This window comes from Perca flavescens, chromosome 10, assembly GCF_004354835.1.
Source record: "Perca flavescens isolate YP-PL-M2 chromosome 10, PFLA_1.0, whole genome shotgun sequence".
Lineage (NCBI taxonomy): Eukaryota > Metazoa > Chordata > Actinopteri > Perciformes > Percidae > Perca > Perca flavescens.
Window position 1 is genome coordinate 4,725,016 of NC_041340.1, and position 24,308 is coordinate 4,749,323.

The 24,308-nt window shown below is 42.0% G+C and overlaps 1 protein-coding gene across 1 annotated transcript; it reads left to right on the forward strand.

The window, feature by feature from the left end:
• Window positions 1-4,275: 4,275 nt before the first annotated feature.
• Window positions 4,276-14,140, forward strand: thoc3 (THO complex 3). The gene is made up of 6 exons (XM_028589399.1): window positions 4,276-4,507; window positions 5,543-5,699; window positions 7,468-7,672; window positions 10,175-10,336; window positions 11,152-11,252; window positions 13,683-14,140. Exons 1-6 carry the CDS (start codon window positions 4,328-4,330, stop codon window positions 13,844-13,846), a joined length of 969 nt encoding a protein of 322 aa, XP_028445200.1. The 5' UTR covers window positions 4,276-4,327; the 3' UTR covers window positions 13,847-14,140.
• Window positions 14,141-24,308: the final 10,168 nt, after the last annotated feature.

The following is a 24,308-nucleotide window of genomic DNA, read 5'->3' on the forward strand; positions in this document are numbered from 1 at the left end:
GGTCGCAACCAGTGTCTCTAGCGCCCCTAGTGGTTGTGACCACTGGTCCGTGCCAGAGACCAGCTGGTCCTGACCACACGGATCTCCATTATCAATAATAATAACAATAATAATCATAGTATATATGATATAGTGTATTTTATAGACAAAAGATTGTGATCTCTGACATTTATATTTTATAGACAGTCAAAAGACCCTATCTTTCACGGTGCGCGATGCTATTACGGTGAGACCGCCTGCCTGTCAGAAAGAAAGAAAAAAAAGATCTATTTTATCCACCTAACCTGTCACTGCATGCAAAAAAACTGTTTTGTCCATACATTCAGAAAATCATTAAAAGTACTAGCTTCCCAGACCAATTTCACCTCAGATGGATAGGAAATGATCTACAAGGTTTCAGGGCATTTTGATGTTGTTTTCCAAAATAAAGCCCCCAAAAGCTGTTTTGTCCATACATTCCTAATAAAAGTACTTTCACGGTGCTCAGATGGATAGGACTCCTTCTCAAGATGTGATCTACAAGGTTTCAGGGCATTCTGATGTTGTTTTCCAAAATAAGAGCCCCCAAAACTCCGCTGTTTTGTCCATACATTCAGAAAATCATACAGAAAAAAAAAAACTAGCTTCCACAGACCAAAACCTCAGATGGATAGGACCCCTTCTCAAGATGTGATCTACAAGGTTTCAGGGCATTCTGATGTTGTTTTCCAAAATAAGAGCCCCACAAAACTCATATAAACGCTGTTTTGTCCATACATTCTGTACTAGCTTCCACAGATTTACCTCAGATGGATAGGACTCCTTCTCAAAATAAGGAGGGCATTCCCAAAAAATAAAGCCCCCCAAAACTCATATAAACACTGTTTTGTCCATACATTCAGAAAATCATTAAAAAAAAAAAGTACTAGCTTCCACAGACCAATTTCACCTCAGATGGATAGGACTCCTCCTCAAGATGTGATCTACAAGGTTTCAGGGCATTTTGATGTTGTTTTCCAAAATAAGAGCCCCCCAAAACTCATATAAACGCTGTTTTGTCCATACATTCAGAAAATCATACTAATAAAAGTACTAGCTTCCACAGACCAATTTCACCTCAGATGGATAGGACTCCTTCTCAAGATGTGATCTACAAGGTTTCAGGGCATTCTGATGTTGTTTTCCAAAATAAGAGCCCCCCAAAACTCATATAAACGCTGTTTTGTCCATACATTCAGAAAATCATACAAAAAAAAGTACTAGCTTCCACAGACCAATTTCACCTCAGATGGATAGGACCCCTTCTCAAGATGTGATCTACAAGGTTTCAGGGCATTCTGATGTTGTTTTCCAAAATAAGAGCCCCCCAAAACTCATATAAACGCTGTTTTGTCCATACATTCAGAAAATCATAAAAAAAAAAGTACTAGCTTCCACAGACCAATTTCACCTCAGATGGATAGGACTCCTTCTCAAGATGTGATCTACAAGGTTTCAGGGCATTCTGATGTTGTTTTCCAAAATAATAGCCCCCCCCAAAACTCATATACACACTGTTTTGTCCATACATTCAGAAAATCATTAAAAAAAAAAGTACTAGCTTCCACAGACCAATTTCACCTCAGATGGATAGGACTCCTTCTCAAGATGTGATCTACAAGGTTTCAGGGCATTCTGATGTTGTTTTCCAAAATAAGAGCCCCCCAAAACTCATATACACACGGTTATGTCCATACATTCAGAAAATCATACTAATAAAAGTACTAGCTTCCACAGACCAATTTCACCTCAGATGGATAGGACTCCTTCTCAAGATGTGATCTACAAGGTTTCAGGGCATTCTGATGTTGTTTTCCAAAATAAGAGCCCCCCAAAGTGTTAAGAGTTTTAAATAATTTGTAAATAATTAAATAAAAAATGTAAATGTGAAATTCAATAAAAGAATGTCTTGTACTTTTGTCAGTGAAACTGAGAGATGGTGTCTTCTCCATCTGAGGTGAAATTGGTCTGTGGAAGCTAGTACTTTTTTTTTAATGATTTTCTGAATGTATGGACAAAACAGCGTTTATATGAGTTTTGGGGGGCTCTTATTTTGGAATTCAGCATATCATGCAGTGACAGGTTGTGAGGTGTGCTAAAATAGATCTTTTTTTTCTTTCTTTCTGACAGGCAGGCGGTCTCACCGTAATAGCAAGTGTATACGCGCACCGTGAAAGATAGGGTCGGCTAGTTTGACTGCTCATTTCTAAGTGGAGGCTGGCTTGACCGCAGTTGCCAAAACGACAGGAAAGGGTTTGAAAATACTAAAGCAGCTTCACAGACCACAGGGACCACATGGCAGACCACTGAGGAGCTGGTCGCGACCAGTGTCTCTAGCGCCCCTAGTGGTTGTGACCACTGGTCCCAGGACAGACCACAGAATCGGCTACAACCTTGTATATATGTCAATGGCTACTATCCCCTCTCAGAAATGGAGCGACGCCTAAGATTGCGTCGGGGATTTCCCAAGAGTTAGTGAATATACAACTATGGAAGTGAACGAGGGCGTGTTGAAGCTAACAGGAAGTTGGCATAACCTTGCAGGACGAAACCCTTCATATAATTATCATTTTCACTGTACATTTTACAAACGGCAGTGGTATTGAGTACCTAACACTCGTATTCCCTTATAGTTTTCCACTTCTTAATAACATGTAAAGGTAATGAAGAGTTCACGGCTTTCTGTACCTACTTACCACTGTCAGTACCCGATCCGTTCCAACTGCTGTGTTACGATGATTAACGACACTACCCGATCTGGTTTGCATGGGTACGGCAACACCACTCGGACAAACATGCGAAACGGCACCGTAATACTCGAAACGGTAGTAATAATAAGGCGACCCCCCCCCCCCCTTTTAGGTTATAGAGTAGATGAAGATAGCGCAAGTTTCAGCCATGAGGCCAGGGACAGTGCACGTGCAGGCAGCCAATAAAAATAATACATATTTTTGGTGCAGAGTTTTTAAATTCATGTGTCCACCCCCAACCCGTCTCGTCCCAAATTGTACCCATTCTCATCTGGTCACCCTTTACAATAATAAAACAAAAAGTAAGGAAATTTGGTGGATTATTTCTCTGTGGTAACAATGCTTTTTGGCAATAAATCTTATACCGTTGGAAAGCCTGTTTAGTTCCCTTTCAAATGGTGCCCCATTTGTAAGGAACATGCATTTGTGGGATGAGATTCTGCAACCAGTGGCAATCCCATATCTCCACAGTCTGGGACCGAACTCTATCCTCCAAGATGACAACGCTCACCCCCACAGGGCGGGGTTTATCAGAGACTACCTCCAGAATGTGGGAGTGGAGAGGATGGAATGGCCTGCCAGCAGTCCTGACCTCAACCCCATTTAACACTTGTGGGATCAGCTTGGGCGTGCTGTTCGTGCCAGAGTGACCAACACGACCACGTTAGCTGACTTGCGACAAATGCTGGTTGAAGAATGGGATGCCATCCCACAGCCGTGTGTGACCAAGCTGGTGACCAGCATGAGGAGGAGGTGCCAGGCTGTTTTGGCTGTGTGTGGTTCTTCCACACACTACTGAGGCTCCGGTGACTGAAATGAATAAATTGTTAAATTGCCAATATGTCTTGTTTCTTCAAACTTCAATCATCCAATCCACCAAACCCCAAACGAGTCAATGGCAGAAGAAGCTGTTTGGCATTTGCAGAGAAGATTTGGCAAATCTTTCATGGGCGCAACCCACATACTCAGCGCTGCTGCTCATCCCACAAATGCATGTTCCTTACAAATGGGGCACTATTTGAAAGGGAACTAAACGGGCTTTCCAACGGTATAAGATTTATTGCCAAAAAGCATTGTTACCACAGAGAAATAATCTACCAAACACAAATTTCCTTACTTTTTGTTTTAAGTTTATGTGTTGGTTTGCAGTTACTTAGGCCTACTGTGTCTTGTGTTACATCTGGATGCTCCGGTTTCCTCCTACATTCTCGGAAACATGTAACTAATATGGCGATGCTAAATTGCCCACATTAAGGGAATTCACTTCAACAGCATAGCCATACACTTGACAAAAATTGTCAAGAGGTCGACAATAGGCTAAATATTTAAATAATGGCATTGTTTATGCTTGAGCAAATGAAAGACAACTTTATAAAAGCCTGGAATATTGGATTATACCATGAAGACAATAATGAAAAGGCTAAGAAGCACATTTATTTGATATTATTAGCCAACAGGATTTAAATGTAAAGTTTGGTTTACACTCCGAAGCACACGGTGGCGGTAATGAGCATAAGCCGCTGGTTAAAAACCGTAATAGCATTACTTAGAGTTCCAAGATGGCGTCGCAGTACTACCAAGAGATGCAAGAGAGCTTCAAAAATAACAACAAAAGTCGAGAATTCCCGGCACACACAGCCAAAGTCCACTCGGTGGCGTGGAGCTGTGATGGCAGGAGGCTCGCCTCCGGGTCGTTTGACAAAACAGCCAGCGTTTTTCTCCTGGAAAAGGACCGTTTGGTGAGCCCCTGTGGCAGGTCTTCGGCTAGCATACTAGCATTAGCCTCGTTTCAGAGAATGGATGGGATTGATGCTTAGGGTTTCGCTCCCGGTTAATTTAGTAAACGCAAACAAACGCATCGTATTTATACCGGCTATAATGTTTATGAGCCACATGTGTATGAAACACGTCGGCTTATAAATGTAGCCACAGCTACGGACTATGGCCTTTGCTAATGTAAAATGCTACGTCAATTTCCCCAATGTTACGATAACATTCTCACTGCCGAAATGTCTGATGACGATAACGTCAATAGAAAAATAGAAACACTCAGAATTTAGCTAACTCATTGTTTACAAGAATAAATATGTTCTCGTAAATACCTGCTTATTTATAATATAGCATAATATATTTATATTATCACGCATGCCCAGTAACAAGCACAGCAGAGTAACACACGAGGTGTAACGTTATATATAGATTTTTCTAATTTCTTTTCACGCTTTGAACAATTACCGAACTGAAGAGTGTTTCATAGGGATGAAGTCATATTTGTTTTTGTCCATGCTACTTGATGTGGTATGCTAATAATCAAGTAAACCCTAAAATTACAGGTTTTATGAATGATGTTCTGCATGACAAACGCATTAGAAATATGTCTACCCTTCACTTAGCCGCGTTCTGAACAATTCTTTTTATATTTACATTTTACAGTGGTTAATAGAGCTGGGCAATGTATTGATTATTGTATCAATAAAGTGATATGAGGCTAGATATCGTCTTAGATTTTGGATATCGTAATATGGCATAAGTGTTGTCTTTTCTTGGTTTTAAAGGCTGCATTACAGTAAAGTTATGTAATTTTCTGAACTCATTTTTAAATGTATTAAGTGTTAATATGAGATTTTATTTAGATGCATTAATGTTACCAGGGATGAGGGAACTGTCAGAAATTCCTGATATCTCGGACTCAGAATTACTACGTGGGAACGTACGTAAGCGTTTTAACAAATGAAACAAGTTATTCAATGTTCTGTGTGTGTGTCTCTCCCCAGGTGAAGGAGAACAACTACAGAGGTCATGGTGACAGTGTGGATCAGCTCTGCTGGCATCCAACCAACCCAGATCTGTTTGTCACAGCATCCGGAGACAAGACCATTCGCATATGGGACGTCCGGACCACCAAATGCATTGCAACTGTCAATACGAAAGGTAGGACCTTAGTTCACGTGGTGGCTGGCGTTTTGATCCACAGGGGCTTTCAAAAAGTACATGCACAAAAATGAAAAACTGCTGGGGTAACAAATAAATAAATAGAAATTGCAAATATAAAATGTAAATTAGTTTTGATTTAATTAATGGTGCTGTAGGAAGGATTGTGAAGATCCAGGACTTAGAACAACACCTGACTGGTGCATCTGAACAGGGAGCGGTGGATTTTTACAAATTACACTACCGTAGGTGGTGCCAGAGGAGCCAGATTTTTTTTTTTTTTCCTGCTTCATGTAGTTCTACTGGAACATAGGGTCAGTTTCGCAAATATGACAAAGTTAGTTTTATAAGGCTTACCTACTGCACCTTTTAACAAAAGGCATTAGTAAGGAATGAAATGAGAAAAGAAATCAGACATTTGACATTTTGCCCAAAGTCTGTTTTCTATCTGTTTTGCTCTTTAAAAACTGGATGAAGTTTATTAGAGTGGAGCGAGATGTTATTTCTGATCACCACGTCATGTAACAGGAATACTATCTGAGAACTTCTGTGGAAGTTAGCATGGCTGCAAACTGTCAGCCAGAAGCTTAACAGCATGACTCCACACACTAGTTTTTACACTGACACTTCCTGAATTACACCTCCTACAACTGACAGAATTGAAAAGACACTCTGCTTCCTCCCTGCTGCTCTGTTTTCCTCTGCCCAAATGAACAAAAAAAGTCAACTAATCCATATGCTGCAAAACACGTAACCCATAAGTAATTTTGCTAATTTATGAAGTCTCAAAACCACGAGTTTAGGGCATGAAAGTTAACTTTTTCAATATTCACTGTGTAACAGATAAAACATGTCATGGAACATTAAAACATGAGACACCATCAAAACTGCTCTATATTATTATGCAAAGATGAGAACATGGATATGAACTGCCAATAAGTCTTTTTCTTTAAATAAGAATGGAATACTGTGGCCCTGAAGTGCAAATCACAACCACAAATCATAAAACACAACGGCAAATAGGAAAACATTTCAAGAAATCATAAAAAACACAACGGCATTAACTTCTCCTGGAAAAGGTAGGGCCTAGACGGAAAGTCTGTCGGTTCAAAGTAGGCGCTTTTCTGTGTTTTTCACCTCTCCCGTTAAAAGACAGACAGTCCGTCTGTCCAATCAGGAGGGTCCATCCTCTGCTAGATAGGCCCTACCTTTTCCAGGAGAAGATAATGCTGTTGTGTTTTTTATGATTTGTTGAAGTGTTTTCCTATTTGCCGTTGCATTTTTCTGTTTGCTGTTGTGATTTTGCACTTCAGGGCCACCGTAATATTGAACAGTCAAACACATAATTTATCACAAAAGCTCAAGTTGTTATAATACTACTAATAATAAACAATTCCAATAAGAAACATCAGTACTTTCCTGTTAACTGAAATGTCTGGTATGCCTCAGTTCAACAGCAGCATCTATGTACATCTATGTTGCACCTTCTACCATCATGTTAAATACAGTGATAACAAATTAAAAAAATCCACTGAAAGTAGGACATTTCTGTAAACTATCTGTGATAAGTAACAACATTCCAGCATTTATCTTGTTTAAAATAAAACAGTAAATATAATATTAAAAATAATAAAACATGTTAACCCTAACCCTAACCCTAACCCTAACCCTAGTTAAAACCCTTTCCAAAAACGTTAAATATGAAATCTCTCACTGATCACCGTCATTGAAAGAGAGCGATTTTTAAATCGTCTCATATATTTTTTAGGAGAGAACATCAACATCTGCTGGAGCCCTGATGGTCAGACTATCGCTGTTGGGAACAAAGATGATGTGGTGACCTTTATCGACGCCAAGACCCATCGCTCCAGGGCAGAGGAGCAGTTCAAGTTCGAGGTCAACGAGATCTCCTGGAACAACGACAACGACATGTTCTTCCTCACCAACGGCAACGGCTGCATCAATGTTCTGAGGTAGGAAACCAAAACCGAGTTGCAACAGGGGATTTAGCACCAGGCAGTCTTGCAGAATTAGCAAACCTCTGCATTTGTATTTCCAACAACTTCTAGTATATTCATGAAAAGCTGTCTGAACCCGCTGGCGTCCGAGTCAGCCACTCCTTGCTGAAAGTGGGATATTACATCATTTTTTTGGGGTTTTGATTTTCCTCTGGAAAACAGTTTCTGTAGTTAATATAATTCATACCGCAGACCAATACAAAGCCTGCTAATGGAAGGCTCTAGAAGAAACCGATAATCAAGATGTGTATTTCTTTTGTTCTATGCTGACGGACCACAATGGAAAATACGTCTTTGGGCTTTGTGTCATCCCTGACTTTTTATGTATTTTAATGTATGAGACAGAGTACTGTTTCATATTTTATATTTAAGTGGTCAAATAGAATCAGTCAATCAATTCCCCCAAATATTGTTTTGTCAGGCGACACACAGGATGTGGTGGCTCATTTATTGGACAGTTTTTGGTAATTTGCTTAATATAGCTGCATTTGTTCTGCATTAGTTCTGCACACCGGTTTACTCTGCCATGGCGTACATGGAGTTCACCCTTTTTATAAAGTGCTTAAGACCCCTGCCAACAGTGGACCATGAACTCCATAACAATTCAAGGCACACACAAAAATCCTACATCCACTAATGCAACAACAAATAACTTGTGCTCAAGAATTTTAGATCTCCTTGTGTTTTTTTATTTTTTATTTGTATTTTATTAGCGTTCAGAATCTCATATACACCCATTTCAATTTTTCAGATTCTATGACAAACAATATACTTATTCTCTTACTTATTCAATAATATAAATTAAAAGATGAGATAAACAAACAAACCTACAAATGAACCAACAAAAGATAACACCTTTGTAACAAAACTATACATAAAACGGGGAAAAATAATTTTCAATCCTTGTGTGTTTTTAAGACCATATTCCTTATTTAGGCAGGTGGAAAAAGACTATTGGTGCTCATTTAAGTTCATCATTGGTAAATACATTTTTGAAAATATAGGCCACTGGTACAATAGAAAGAAGTTGATGTCGTCAAAACAATATAAAAAAATGTCCATTGTTCCATATAGTTTTTATAGTGCTGTCAAAAACCAGACAGCAGAGAAGATGTGTGCCGTGCCACATGACCTCTGCTGCTGTTTAAATCTGTTTGATATCACCATGAACCCGAGCAATATATCTCCCATTGCCTCCTACCCATAAGTATGTTCACCGTGTGGTTGTTTTCTGTAGGTGTCTGGATTTAATTTTCAGCCAATGTGGTGTCTACTCAAAACTTGTCTCCCGTTGCCAGACCTTCCTTCACAGTGTTGTGGGGGAAGTTCTGCCTTTTCCACACTACCAGATGGGAGGAAAACGTGCTCTGGTTTATTTATTTATTTTAAACCAATCACAATCGTCTTGGGGGGCGCTAAGCCTCTGACGGAGCAACCGTGCCTCGAAACGGCCTCGGGAAGGAACTTGTTTTGGTGGAACATGTGGTCGTTCAAAAGTAGTTTTAGTCGTGCAACAGAAAACTCAGATAGGACAGATAGTCTAGCTAGCTGTCTGGATTTACCCTGCAGAGATCTGAGGAGCAGTTAACCATAGGCCTCAGAAACACCAACCCAAAGAAAGAGTAAGGTAACGGATATCCGGGCGGCAATCTTCGAAGTGGAACGGCGTGGATATAGACTGACTTAAAACCACTAAAGAAAAACGTTGTACCCTAAAATTAATATTTATCCCACCCATCTCTACACAACACCACGGTTCCCAAAGGAAAACCCACCCAGGTAAATCACGCTTTTCTTTCAGGGTTTTGGGTGAGCCACAATTTATTGTATTCACCTGTTACTGGAGTTGAAACAAACTTAAAACGCACCTGGTGTCAACATCTAGTTAGATCATTAAAACGTGTAAAAGTTTCTTAGGGGGCTTTCACACCTACCTCATTAGGTCCGGACCTTCAGGCTTTTCAGTTTGATCCGAGCCAAAATTACAGGTGTGAAACCTCCCCCAGGTCCGAAATTTGGTCAGTTTACTTGTTAAGTGGTAGGAAATGTACAGTGTAGGTTTCCGTTTGTCTCTGAATAAATGCTCCAGAAAGAAAGTCTTGCTTCTCAACATGACAACAAAATAAAAAGAGGGGGGCGGCAGTAGGGGAGAGCAGCAGGCAGTTGAAAAAAACTCTGACACAGAGAGAGGATACCGGAGGAGGGGGGAGCACGTCTACAAACCAATCAGTTACAAGTATCTGGAGACGCAGCTCACGTATGTGATGACGACGGGACCTAGTTTTGTCACGTAGAGATCTTGAGTGCGCTTGCATAACTGCAGTGTGAAACCAAAACTTTGAAACTAAAAACCGGATCAAATGCAAAAACGTGAACCTTGGTTCGGACTTTCAGGTATGAAAGCCCCCCTCAGTCATGTGGTTTCGGAGATGGAATGACCAGTGTGTGTGTTTGCAGTTATCCGGAGCTGAAGCCCATCCAGTCCATCAACGCTCACCCGTCCAACTGCATCTGTATCAAGTTTGACCCCACGGGGAAGTACTTTGCCACAGGTAGTGCCGACGCCCTCGTCAGCCTGTGGAACGTGGAGGAGCTGGTGTGCGTCCGCTGCTTCTCCAGGTCAGTGTTTGACGTGCTTCACATTTTAATGGCGACGCATTCCAGGGTTCATCACACACCAGGGTTATTTTTATTTCGGCGCTCATTTTATCCAGTCTGTCCGGCCACACCGTTGGCTGCAGCGGTTTTTATTGAAATTTATTGAAAAAATTTCTGGTACAGGATATAAAATCCTCTATTCCAGACTCAAGCAACACAAAAGTTTTAAAGAAGTCCCTCGTGTCTCGTACCTATTGCGCCAAAACTGAAAGATAGGGTCAACTGTTACATCGTATATTCCCTGTACAAGCTTGTACACCTGAATCATAGCACCTCTGGATCGCCTAAATATGAGAGTCTGTGAACTTCATTTTCTCAATCTATCTTCATAAGATATAGTTTTCATTCCTGGAATTAATTCAGTAGCTCTTCTCTTGTCCCTTTCAATTTTTCTACATATTTTAATTTATATTGACACCAGAGATTGTTTCAGGGTCTCCTCTATTTCTTGCCGACTGGGGCAAGAGAACGATAACATCATTTATGATACGATGATGCCCAAACGGGCAAATAGGTTGCTTTGCTTGCCCGACGTGGCATTTCACTTTGCCCAGGCCATCGAGCAACCCTTATTGTTGAACCCTGCATACGCTTTTGCATTTGCATGTGATAATACATAAAAAAAAAAGGCATTGGTTGATCAATAGTATATATAACGGCGTGAATACGGCATGCCACTTTATTTAGTTATGAGTTGACACTTTACGGTTATCTCATCGCTGAATCTATCCTGCTATTGAATCGTGGATTTCTTTTCATTGCTGCTGACGTTGTAGGCTGGACTGGCCTGTGAGGACGCTCAGCTTCAGCCACGATGGAAAGATGTTGGCCTCTGCCTCCGAGGATCACTTCATAGACATCGCTGAGGTGGAAACTGGTCAGTAAGACAGTTTTAAGACAGAGAGACCTTTTGTCTGCTGTATCTTTGTCACGATGTAGTTGTTGGTTCTGAAAATAGTTAAAGTGCTCATATTATGCTGTTTGGCTTTCCCCCTTTCCTTTATTGTGTTTATATATCTTTTTTGTGCATGTTACAGGTTTACAAAGTGAAAAAGCCCAAATTCCCCCAAAGGGACTTACCATCTCCAACAGAAAACACTGTTCACCAACTGCTCCAAACAGCTCTATTGTAGTCCAGCCTTTACTTCAGAGACCAACGTGGTCACTTTGGAACACACGTTATAATGCTCACCTAGCTGCTAGCATGGCACGCCCTCATACTCTGCTTCTGACTGGCTAGTAGTCCTTACATAGCTACTGTCAGGGCACGCCTTCATACTCTGCTTCTGACTGGCTAGTAGTCCTTACCTAGCTACTGTCAGGGCACTCCCTCATACTCTGCTTCTGACTGGCTAGTAGTCCTTACCTAGGTACTGTCAGGGCACGCCTTCATACTCTGCTTCTGACTGGCTAGTAGTCCTTACCTAGGTACTGTCAGGGCACGCCCTCATACTCTGCTTCTGACTGGCTAGTAGTCCTTACCTAGGTACTGTCAGGGCACGCCCTCATACTCTGCTTCTGACTGGCTAGTAGTCCTTACATAGCTACTGTCAGGGCACGCCTTCATACTCTGCTTCTGACTGGCTAGTAGTCCTTACCTAGCTACTGTCAGGGCACACCCTCATACTCTGCTTCTGACTGGCTAGTAGTCCTTGCATAGCTACTGTCAGGGCTAGGGCTGCCACCTCTTAGTCGATTAGTCGACTAATCGGTCGTTTTGGTCTTAGTCGACTAAGATTTCTTTAGTCGATTAGTCATTTTTTATGCTTATTCATGCTTAATTACTTATTTCCAAGAAACTTCTGAGTACATTTATGGTAAACACAAGATTTAAAGTGGTGCTTTTGCAGGATTAATTAATAGAAACTCAGTTTTACAGATGGTTAATTAACTACATTTATATTGTGCTTTTCTAGTCTTAACCACCTCTCAAAGCGCACAGCTCTGTCAATTATATCAACTAATCGATTAGTCGACAAAATCGAATAAGTGTTAGTCGACTAAGAATTTCTTTAGTTGAGGACAGCCCTAGTCAGGGCACGCCTTCATACTCTGCTTCTGACTGGCTAGTAGTCCTTACCTAGCTACTGTCAGGGCACGCCCTCATACTCTGCTTCTGACTGGCTAGTAGTCCTTACCTAGGTACTGTCAGGGCACGCCCTCATACTCTGCTTCTGACTGGCTAGTAGTCCTTACCTAGCTACTGTCAGACCACGCCCTCATACTCTGCTTCTGACTGGCTAGTAGTCCTTACCTAGCTACTGTCAGGGCACGCCCTCATACTCTGCTTCTGACTGGCTAGTAGTCCTTACCTAGCTACTGTCAGGGCGCCCTCATACTCTGCTTCTGACTGGCTAGTAGTCCTTACCTAGGTACTGTCAGGGCACGCCCTCATACTCTGCTTCTGACTGGCTAGTAGTCCTTACCTAGGTACTGTCAGGGCACGCCCTCATACTCTGCTTCTGACTGGCTAGTAGTCCGTACCTAGCTACTGCACATGTGGAACAGAAGTGAGATGCCTCACTCTGTAGCTAAAACAGAAAACTCATCACACAGGGTGAAAAGAGGAGCTGCAGCAATGTGCAGTACAACAAACATATGGCGTTTTCTGAAAATTAAACCATGTAAACCTAATAAAAAAAAAAGAAATGTTGCTTGTGTGAACAAATGCAGTCCGAACCCAATGTTGATCTGCAATAAACATATTTAAAAAAACAAACATGTAAACCTATTCTGATATAACCTCTAAATACAATTATGAACCTGAAAATGAGCATAATAGGAGCCCTTTAAACAGAAAAAGTGGTAGTAAACAAGTTTTGGATAATAAAACGGCAGAATCGCAACTTTTATAAAGTGTACGGTTATTCCCAAAGATTAATTGATTTTAACAAACATTACTAGGGCAGAAGATTAGGTTTTGTGTCAGTTTGTTGGAGCTTTAATCCATACTACCACGGCCAATTTGTACCATTTTGGGAACATTTGTTACTTTTTGAATGGGGAAAACCCCACTGGAGACTCTCTTCTCCAGTGGCTTTCTCCTGGGTTGGCTGAATGTCGGTGCCAAATGGCAGCTCTGGAAAAGAAAAGAAGGCTTGAACAGGTCTTAAGTGTGTAGGGAATTTTATTTTTCAATTAAATATGATGATCAAAATCATGTTTTGAGTGTGTGTAACAACATTTAAGAAACAGAAGTAAAAAAAATGAGATGATTTTAAGAAAATTGCCACCGAAATGCAAGCAGGTCAAAGAAGGTTTTAGTTGGGTTTTTTATAACTTCCTCACCTGTTATGTATGTGTGTAGGAGAGAAGCTGTGGGAGGTTCAGTGTGATTCTCCGACCTTCACCGTTGCCTGGCACCCAAAGAGGCCGCTGCTGGCCTACGCCTGCGACGACAAGGACGGCAAATACGACAACAACCGGGAGGCGGGCACCGTCAAACTCTTTGGCCTTCCCAATGACTCCTGAAACGGATCGGCTGAGTTTTATTTTATTTTTTTCTTGTTTGCTCAACTTCTTATGATCAGTCAGACCTTAGGAGAGAGAAAAAGCAAGCAAAGCCTCGTGTCATACAGCTCCCTGTGGACTCTTAAAGCAACAGTAACCTTTTGTCACCACCAGATGGCACCAACCTTCCTTTATAACACCTGACTTCATTCCCTGTTTTTATACACTGATAAAAACACAACTCCCAGTCCTGTAATATATTGTTTTTTATGTAAAATATGCGTTTTTTGATATTAAAATCAGTCTCTTTATAAATATTCTGTCTTGAGCCCTTATTGCTGGATTACTTTGTTCAAATGTCGACTTCATGAGGAGGGTTTTCAGATGGTTAAGTTGGAATGAGGCAGGTTTAAGTTCATGCTTTTAATTTGAATTAATGCTGTTTTCAATCTAAAGATATATACTAATCACGTGTTAATGTTTATTGCTATAAAAGTTGTGAAAATGATCCAACAGCAGTCAGGTTTATATATTTATGCTATCTGTTTTAACACCATGTTGCAGAAGGAAGCTTAAAGGACCCAGCCGAGAGTCTGAACAGGAAAACATTCATATAATTACTCTGGACCTTGAACCAGCGCTGCCTGCCTGCCTGGCTGCCTGCAGCACTGGCGTGTGTATTGGATAATAAAAGGTGGAGATGGAAGTGAACATAACACACAAAACCCCACAGCCTATCATTGACACACACGTACGCACCCAGAAAACACTCCCACGTCTGCCTCTGCACACGAGCCCAACAACAGATTGATTTATTACTTTTATATCAGGCTGATGTTGGACTCGTTAAATATTACATTCAGTTCCCCACTGATGTAATGGTTGGTTCCTCCCTTACTGCAGCTGCAGAAATTAGCATCATTTCATCAGAGCTCGTTCATATATTAACTCTGTTACAGCTTGTGTGATTCGGGTTTCATGGAAAATCTGTTCAACGCTTCTCTTACTGATGAGTAAATGGAAGATGTGTTGCTGCCAGATTAATAGGGGTGCACGATTCAGAAAATGTCACGATTCGATTCAAAATCGATTCTCGATTTTTAAAAAAGATTCACGATATGTAAATGTAGACACATTTCCCATGTGATTGCAGTCAACATACAATTTTTTTTATTAAATATGAATTGATTTTTGGAGTTCTATGAATCTATTTTGAATCTGTAGAGCTTGAATCGTGATAAGAATGTGAATATTTTTTGCACACCCCTACATATTAAGTAGGTTTACTGACGGAGCTACTGTACTCCACTGCTTTTATCCGACAGCTGGAGTTTGTAGTTTTAAAGTGCTCATATTATGCTTTTTGGCTTTCTCCCTTTCCTTTATTGTGTTATATATCTTTTTTTGTGCATGTTATAGGTTTACAAAGTGAAAAAGTCCAAAGTCCACCCCAAAGGGACTTACCATCTCCAACAGAAAACACTGTTCACCAACTGCTCCAGGGCATGCCCTCATACTCTGCTTCTGACTGGCTAGTAGTCCTTACCTAGTTACTGTCAGGGCACGCCCTCATACTCTGCTTCTGACTGGCTAGTAGTCCTTACCTAGTTACTGTCAGGGCACGCCCTCATACTCTGCTTCTGACTGGCTAGTAGTCCTTACCTAGCTACTGAGCATGTGCGACTCCCAACAAAGATGGAACAGAAGTGCGATAGCTCATTCAGTAGCTAAAACAGAGAGCTCAACACACAGGGTGAAAAGAGGAGCTGCACCAATGTGCAGTACAACAAAAATATGGTGCTTTTTGAAAATTAAACCATGTAAACCTATTCTGGTATAAACTCTAAATACAATTGTGAACCTGAAAATGAGCATAATATGAGCACTTTAAATATTTTTGAACAAGTCTAAATTTTCCTACGTCCATGCAATGCTACCTCTAATGGCGTGTTCACACCACACAGCTCAAGCTGACCAAAGTGCTGTACAAAGAATATAAAAACAATGAAATGTAAGAATAAAACACACATACAAAAGCGACGTGTGTTTGTTTTGGGATAATTTCGGAGCCAACGTGCTCAATCAGTTGAGTCGAGCACCTGGTATTGAACCGAGCATCGCGGCCTGGTGTAGCTGAATGGCCCTCGAGCGTGTCCTCCCATCAGTCTGATTGCTGATCCCAGCTGTTATTTATTGTGGCTGAGAAATTGTGAAGAGGGTCGGTCAATATCCGCGGATGTGATTGCCAGCGAGCACCTTGGGATAATAAATCAAGTATAGCTGCCTGCAGGGTGTCCTTCATCTGCCTGTCTCATTGTACGAGCAGGAAGGTCTATCTGATTTGACTTTTAATGGTCTGATCTACATGGAGCGACCGCACCGTTCCACTTACCGCTGGCCGATAAATCACCGCTGTTTGGCATTTAGATGTGGCTCCGCAGCTCAGTGGATAGAGAACAGCTTTAAGCGCTGCTGGTGGTGTATACAAAGTCCGAATAATTCAATCTTTTCGAGCTTTTGAAACATTGTTAGGCGTAGATTTCGGGGGCGGGGGATGCATGGGATATGTCCCCACCAGTCTTGTATAAAGTACTTGAAAGCAATACTTGAAAGTACATATAGCCTATCTTACCAGAAAATGCCTGGTACAAGGTAGAAATGACTGGTAGAAGTCCCCTGTTGTATTCTTAACGTGCCTAACATTACAAACGTGTTGGAAAGTGAAACGTGTCAGAAATAAGCACGCAGCCGAAATCGGGGTTTCAAACTGATCAATATTCTGATTTAGTAAACGGCAGCTTTCCCCAAAAGTGATCCTGCTGTTTCATCAGGAGAGCCGAGATGTTCTCCGGCATGCCGATCAATGTTTTCAGACGTGTGTGTGTATGTGTGTGTGTGTGTGTGTTTGTGTTTTTGTGTGTTTGTTAAGGGCAGGCAGCTGCGTGCAGAGAGATAATCAGACCCACCCGTCCATTTGCTTCAGTCAAAACAAATTAGTCTCTGGATCTGTTAAAGGGCAATTCGGCCATTCTGGATAATTGCTACGCTGCATTGACCGGAGGCTTCCTCGTTGATTTTTTTGAGTTTTGGTGAGATATATGAATCTTTGATACTCAGTCACTCTCTCTCTTTCTAACACTCTGTTTTTCTGATAGGGTACTAAATGTGGCTTATGTGCCAGGGGGTACGTGGAAAGATCTTATAGTAGCTAACCCTAACCCAGCCTTAATGTGGACCGTTCATGATGGAAAAAAAAACAAACAAATAAATCAACAATATTCACTTTTATATAATGAATAGTGTTATACATTTGGAACATACATCGGGAATTAATGAAGGGGTATGTGAGCTCATCTGACAGGGCTGTGGGGGTACCTCAGGCCAAAAAGGTTGGGAACCACTGAAGAAGAAAAGAAGTGCAGCACAGTGCAGTGTAAGCAATGCATAATAAGCCCACTTGAGTAAATAGAAAGCAGCGTTTAAACGGAAAAGTCTTATTCATTATTTTGAAAGACTAAGGGCCCTATTTTAATGATCCAAGCGCACGGCGTGAAGCGTCTGGTGCGGGTGCGTTTAGGGGCGTGTACGAATCCACTTTTGCTAGTTTAACGGCGGAAAAACGGGTCTGTGCGCCGGGCACATGGTTCAAAAGGGTTGTACTTGGTGTCTTCATTAATCATAGGTGTTTTTTGGGCGAAACATGCAATAAACCAATCAGGCCTCTCCCATTCGCGATATTGTTTTTCCCACTATGGCCACGCCAAGACCCGCCCTTCAGTAGCATTCGCGCTACTATTGGCCAGGCGTCCATGCTTACATGTACAGGTCCTATCGCCTGACCAATCCCCTAACCCTAAACGTAACCACTCAAGATGAAATTCCTAACCCCAACCAATCGAGCTGCTTCGTAGGGCGGGTCTTGGCGTGGCCATAGTGGGATTCGTAATTTTGCGTCCCAGTCCCTTTAAAATCCAGGTGCGTTTGTACCTTGGCGCATTGCTATTATGATGGCGGAGTTGCTAAGCAGGAAGGAGAGATTTTCAGGAGAAGAAACTGATCTGCTCACGCACTTTCACTTCACGCACGAGCAGATCAGTTTCTTAATACTGTTTTACATTTTAAAGGTGCTCTAAGCGATGTCACATGTTTTTAGGCTACAACATTTTTTGTCACATACAGCAAACATCTCCTCACTATCTGCTAGCTGCCTGTCCCCTGAACACACTGTAAAAAACATCTCCTCACTATCTGCTAGCTGCCTGTCCCCTGAACACACTGTAAAAAACATCTCCTCACTATCTGCTAGCTGCCTGTCCCCTGAACACACTGTAAAAAACATCTCCTCACTATCTGCTAGCTGCCTGTCCCCTGAACACACTGTAAAAAAACATCTCCTCACTATCTGCTAGTTGCCTGTCCCCTGAACACAAAAAAAAAAAAAAAAGCGGTCTCTGTAGACAGCCCAGGCTCCACAAACGGCAACAAAAACAAACTGCGCCAACCTGCACCACCAAACATAACAAACGGTCTTCCAGCCAATAACCAACAACAAGGATTTTGGGGGTGGGGGTTGGGGGGGTTAGTGCGCGGAAGCACGGAAGGGAGGGGGAGGGGACGGGATGAGGAGGGAGGGAGGGGCGAGCTAGCCTCCGTTTTGTTTGACAATACTTTGAACATCAACAAGAAGTGACGTCACCCAACATGGCTTAGAGCACCTTTTAATAAAATTTGTACTCTTCTGCATGTGTGTGTGCTGCTGCGCCTCCCTGTGTGTGTAACAGGCATAGTGTGCTCGCGCTGTGCACATTATGCGCAATTAGAATAACAATGAAATGCTGCGTTATTGACTTTAGACCAGGTTTTTGTTGGTCAATGGCACGATCACTTCCCGCTGCCTCAAGACACCATTACGCCAAGAACGCACCTGAACACACCTCCCTGTAAGACCAGCACGCCCGTGGGCGCATAGATGGGCGCAGGTGCATTTGCTATTTAAACGACGTGGGCGCCAGAAATTGACAACTGGGTCGGTCTTAAACCAGCAAAGACACTTGCGTCGGGCTTTGCACTGCGCCGGGTGCAAGATAGGGCCCTTAGAGTTGCCGAAATTCAAGCCACATTTTTGCTGTGCAGTGTTACCTCATATGAAAACAAACTGGGTGTTAAATTTCCTCTTTTTTATCTAATCTAGCTAATTGATTACCTCATTCATAACTGCAGATACAGAGCACATGAAGCTGAAACCGGATCTGAACGGCCTCGTCTACATTTCACACAGGCCTCCCGAGGCAGTTTATGGTCGAAGGCTTGCTGTCTCCAGATTAAAATTATAGATTTTTTTGAAATGGGATCTGTGGTGAATCAAAGTATTTGATGGTTAATTTTCAGGAAGTTTTCAGGATGTGCAAACCTTTTTTTTTCTCTTGCTTCTTTCTGACATTCACATGAATAATTGATGCACTTAAATAGCAAAAGTTTCTCTCTTGTGCATCCACCTTGAGCCAAAAAGCATCTGACAGCTAACTTTTAACTTTTTTTTTTTAAAAGGATTTGCATTGTTTGCATCAGAAAGTATTTTGCTGGCTGCACTATAAAACAAAAAAAAAGAAAGTTGGACAGGACTGTGGGTACGACAGATTTAGTCAGAAACAAATAAGACAGAATAAACTGTATGTTACTCAGGGGCGGTTCTACATTGAATTGCCCCCAGGGCGAGACCCCCTTTGAGTGCCCTACCCCCTCCCCCCCATTGCATGCCACTGCCGCCGACACCACCACCACTATGATCAGCCACGGGAGCTGATGGAGGTCCTGCTACTGCCGAAAACATGTTTTTTTTCGCTTTTTTCTTTTATTTGAGCCGCTTGCATTTTCGCGTTTAGACCATTGACATAAAAGAAATGTTTAGACTCGTCTTTCTGTGTCTCTGTGTACTTCCCAGTTCTCCTGTCACCGTGTGTTTATCTTGCGCGCCCACACCATTACGGACTAGTCCATGTCATTGTGAAAGCAGGGGTTGCAAGCATGGTGCCTGCAGCTGCAGGGGGCACCGATTTGCCAATTCCCCACACAGTGAAATGGTAGATAGGCTAACAGAAAACCACTTTGCGGCACAGAGGATTTTTAATTTTTTTTTTAAGCTCTCATGCCGCCCCAGGCGCCTGCCCGGTTCGCCCGTGCCAAAAACCGCCACTGATGATGTTGGATTTTGAGCTTGGGGTACTGTGACATTGTCCAACTTCCCAACTCGACCTCGGAAAATCTGACTTCCGATCACAAATGGAACGCATTAGTTCTCTTGATGATATGAAATATATGTAATACAAATCGAGTCAGATCTCAGACATAAGACTTCTCAGTTTGATGTCATTTTAGTTTTTCAGTTTTGTATGTTTTGCATGAACTTGATTTAAAGTAGAATTGCGATTCTTCTGTTGCTCTTGTGGAGGTAGATGGACAGTGGCGAACAGGGACGTACGGTTGTACTTAGCAGGGTGCGATTTGTCGGAAGGATGCGTGGGATTTCCCCCTTTCTGGTCTACATGTCCCTGCCTCTGCTGAATTATTATTTTATCCCCGGTGGGGACTACATGTATCCCCCCCTCAAAGTGATTAATGCTACTTCACCAAGAGACCATTATATACCTCAAATAGAAGTATTTTAAACTAAGTAAAGCGCTGTAACGTGAACATAGTGCCATAGATGGATTAAATCCGAGCAGCAGCTGCTGGTTGGATTTAGCCGCTACAGAGCTCCGGGACACCGGCTGCCAGCGGCAGTTGTTTAGCTGGAAATAGGTGACTGTGAATCAGCTACAGGCGCCGCCAGATGACGCTCCTTTCAGAGGCCGTGGTAGTTGAGTTTAGCAGTAAAAGTGAGTGTAACGCGGCGATGATAGGCAAGTCTAGGAAAAAGATTGCGGTAAAACTCTCCCATGGTACGAACGAGCGTTTCCTGGGTAAAAGTATGTTGTTTTGGCCGCGAAGTGAACTCCGCTCTCTATGAACAGTGTGAATGTGAAGGAACAAGAGCTGTAGCTCAGTCGAGTTTTCCAGAAAAAATGGAAGTAGAGAAGAGACATAAAAGCGCAGATTTCTCTCTGCCTGGATAAACTGTATAGAAAGCAGCATGTGTGTGCCTCAGCAAACCCTCCCCGTGGTAAATAAAGGCTCCAGCTGCAGGTTCTCTCCACTGCGTGAGTTTATCACCGACAACAAGACAAGACGTTCAGGTTTCTAATTTGTGGTCTTGACCCCGGGGAATCAGCGGCGAGGACACAGATTACTGCTTTAACTAGAAGCGCAAGACTCAGGACTTTTCTTTCTGGAGAGACAGCGAACTGCTGACGCTCGGCTCGCTGAGCCAAATCCTCCGGATGAAGACAAGAAGCACGAGGACAGACGCACATTAACACACACACACACACACACACACACACGAGCAGAGGAGAGAGCTGTAGAAAGTAAAAAGGGAAGGATGATAGAGAGAGGTGCGGACAGCAGCATCCATCTTATGGACAGTACACTCTTCTTTTTTATTTCTTCCTCTCACCCAACTGATTAAAAACCGATGCTTTGGTCATGTAGTTTATTTCATTCACTCTGTATTATTTGTATCATCGTTTAATGTGTCAATCATTAAGTGAGTAATAGTTGAGTCTATAAAATGTCAGAATATTGTGGAAAATTACAGTAGTTCTTAAAATTGCTTTTGTGTCATCAATAGTCCAAAGCTGAAAATGTAGCCAATGTACAATTATATAAACTATAAAGCAGAGAAAAGCAGCAAATGCTCATATTTGAGGAGTCAGAAACTATTTCCTATTTTGAGTCGTGGAAGCTGTGTTTCCATTCGTGTATTTTCATGCACATTTTGAAGATTCGCATTAGAAAAGCTGGATGGAAACGGCAAAATTCAATATTCAGTTGCACAAAGAATAGTTATGGTCTAAATGGAATATGTTAACACCTTTTTACCAAATAAGTTGTGACGAAGCGAACATTTAACTCACATGACTTGATCGCTGTTTCCGCTGTCGACTTCTTCCCGGATATTCCCAAAACGTGTCTTATCCATCCCGCTTATGGTTGACCCATCTCCCAGAACAAATAATCCTGGGCTGAATGGAACCTGGGTCCCTACAATCAGACATAGGTTATCATCAGGGCTTTAAATTAACACCTGCCAAACCCCAAATAGACCTCAACAGTCCCGCCCACAGCCGACTCCGGAAGTAAAAATCCCATTGATTTGCTTCATAAGGATTTAGAATATATGTCATAATGTCTAAACCATCCCATAATGTCTAAACCATCCGAGGTAGACTGACCCCGAGCTACGTGGTCTAAACCATCCCATAATGTCTAAACCATCACCGAGGTAGACTGACCCCGAGCTACGTGGTCTAAACCATCCCATAATGTCTAAACCATCCGAGGTAGACTGACCCCGAGCTACGTGGTCTAAACCATCCCATAATGTCTAAACCATCACCGAGGTAGACTGACCCCGAGCTACGTGGTCTAAACCATCCCATAATGTCTAAACCATCCGAGGTAGACTGACCCCGAGCTACGTGGTCTAAACCATCCCATAATGTCTAAACCATCCGAGGTAGACTGACCCCGAGCTACGTGGTCTAAACCATCCCATAATGTCTAAACCATCCGAGGTAGATGACCCCGGTCTAAACCATCCCATAATGTCTAAACCATCCGAGGTAGACTGACCCCGAGCTACGTGGTCTAAACCATCCCATAATGTCTAAACCATCCGAGGTAGACTGACCCCGAGCTACGTGGTCTAAACCATCCCATAATGTCTAAACCATCACCGAGGTAGACTGACCCCGAGCTACGTGGTCTAAACCATCCCATAATGTCTAAACCATCCGAGGTAGACTGACCCCGAGCTACGTGGTCTAAACCATCCCATAATGTCTAAACCATCCGAGGTAGACTGACCCCGAGCTACGTGGTCTAAACCATCCCATAATGTACATTATGCACCATTGAAGTCTACGATAGTTTCTGTACCTTTGCCTTTTTTGCCGTTTTCAAAATGTTTTTTTTGCGCCAAATCAAATGTGTTATGCTCTCGTAGCTGGGTGGCTCGGTTCCAGACTTAAAACTCTTTATATGAGCAATTTTTGAAACGTCAATGAAACAATAGAATGGGGGGAAAAACACTTCCGTAGTCCGAGCCGAAAAAAGTGGGCGGTGACTGTTGAGCTCTATGCGGGCAAAAATGAATTTTGGTGGGTAACATTGTAAATTACAAGCCAATTTTGGCTGGTGATGAATAAAGCAAATATCTGTTTGAATCGGCCGGCCTCAAAAATGTTGCCAGATTGGTCTGTTTTCTGACAAGAAATTTGGGCGGTTTTGTGTGTGTTTGGCTTGGAAACGTAACCTTTATCTGGCAATACTGCTTGTAGTACTAATCCTACATCTTCCATGAACACTTATGTAGTGCGTAGAGTGCGTGGTATCGATTACGAGCTATGCTGGAAACAGAGGAGAGAAACGGAACAGCGCGAAACAAACCAGAGAAGCTCAAATTAAGTAGTAAAGTTAGCTAGGAAAAAACCAGCAAACATGGCCTGTGGAAAATCTGATTGGCTGGCAACTTTAACCCTTGTGTTGTCTTCCATTTGACCATGTACTTCACTTTTTTTGACGTTTTGGTCTCTTTTTTTTTTTTTATCTACACTCTTGTCTCTTTTTTTCAATGTTTTTGGCTCTTTTTTTTGACGTGTAATGCTTCTTTTCACTACCATTTATAAACACCAACTTATTACCAGTTTTACATCTACTACATTTTTGGAATTCATGGTCAATAAACCTCATTTATAGGAAATTGTACCTAATTCTTGCGTTAAAAAAGCAGAAATTCTGAATTATTTAGACTCATATTAAATGAAGGATTACTACAAAAAGGTATATGTCAACGTTCAGTCTGGTTTTGAATTCTTTTTTAATGAAATTCTTTTTAATAAAACACCCAAAAGTCAATGAAAGTATAGATCCAACTTTTGTTGTACTTGCAACGTGTGGTGGAAGTTTCATGCAGCCGAGTCAGTAAAGATGTCTTCAATAACAAAGATGAGGAAAATCAAACAACTTTCAAAAAATATCAGAGTGCAATGTGGAATAGTCACAGTAGTCAAAGTATTATTGCTGGAGAGTGGACAGCTGGTTTCACCGCACTGCTGCAGAGTGCAGAGAAAGAGCTCTCAAAGTACATGCAGAAAGTCAGTCTCTTTTATACAAAGAAAACAAAGAACACTTGAATAGGAAACCCAACGGTGTCTGACACCTAGAAAACAGGAACAGCTAAAAGGGTCAAATTTATGAAGCCTCAAGAGCAGGAAAGGTCTGAATGCACTTGTCAAAGTGCGATGTATGTCTCGTCGCCATCCCGCTTCTATGTCTGAACATTTGCCGTCTCTGTGACCCTTAGGTCGAGCCACAGTATATGCAA

Bases quoted from the DNA above. Each gene is read 5' to 3' on its own strand.
- thoc3 (XM_028589399.1), top strand. From the start codon at position 4,328: ATGGCGTCGCAGTACTACCAAGAGATGCAAGAGAGCTTCAAAAATAAC. The intron at 7,673-10,174 runs GTAGGAAACCAA...GTGTGTTTGCAG, and splicing joins GGCTGCATCAATGTTCTGAG to TTATCCGGAGCTGAAGCCCA. The intron at 10,337-11,151 runs GTCAGTGTTTGA...CTGACGTTGTAG, and splicing joins TGCGTCCGCTGCTTCTCCAG to GCTGGACTGGCCTGTGAGGA.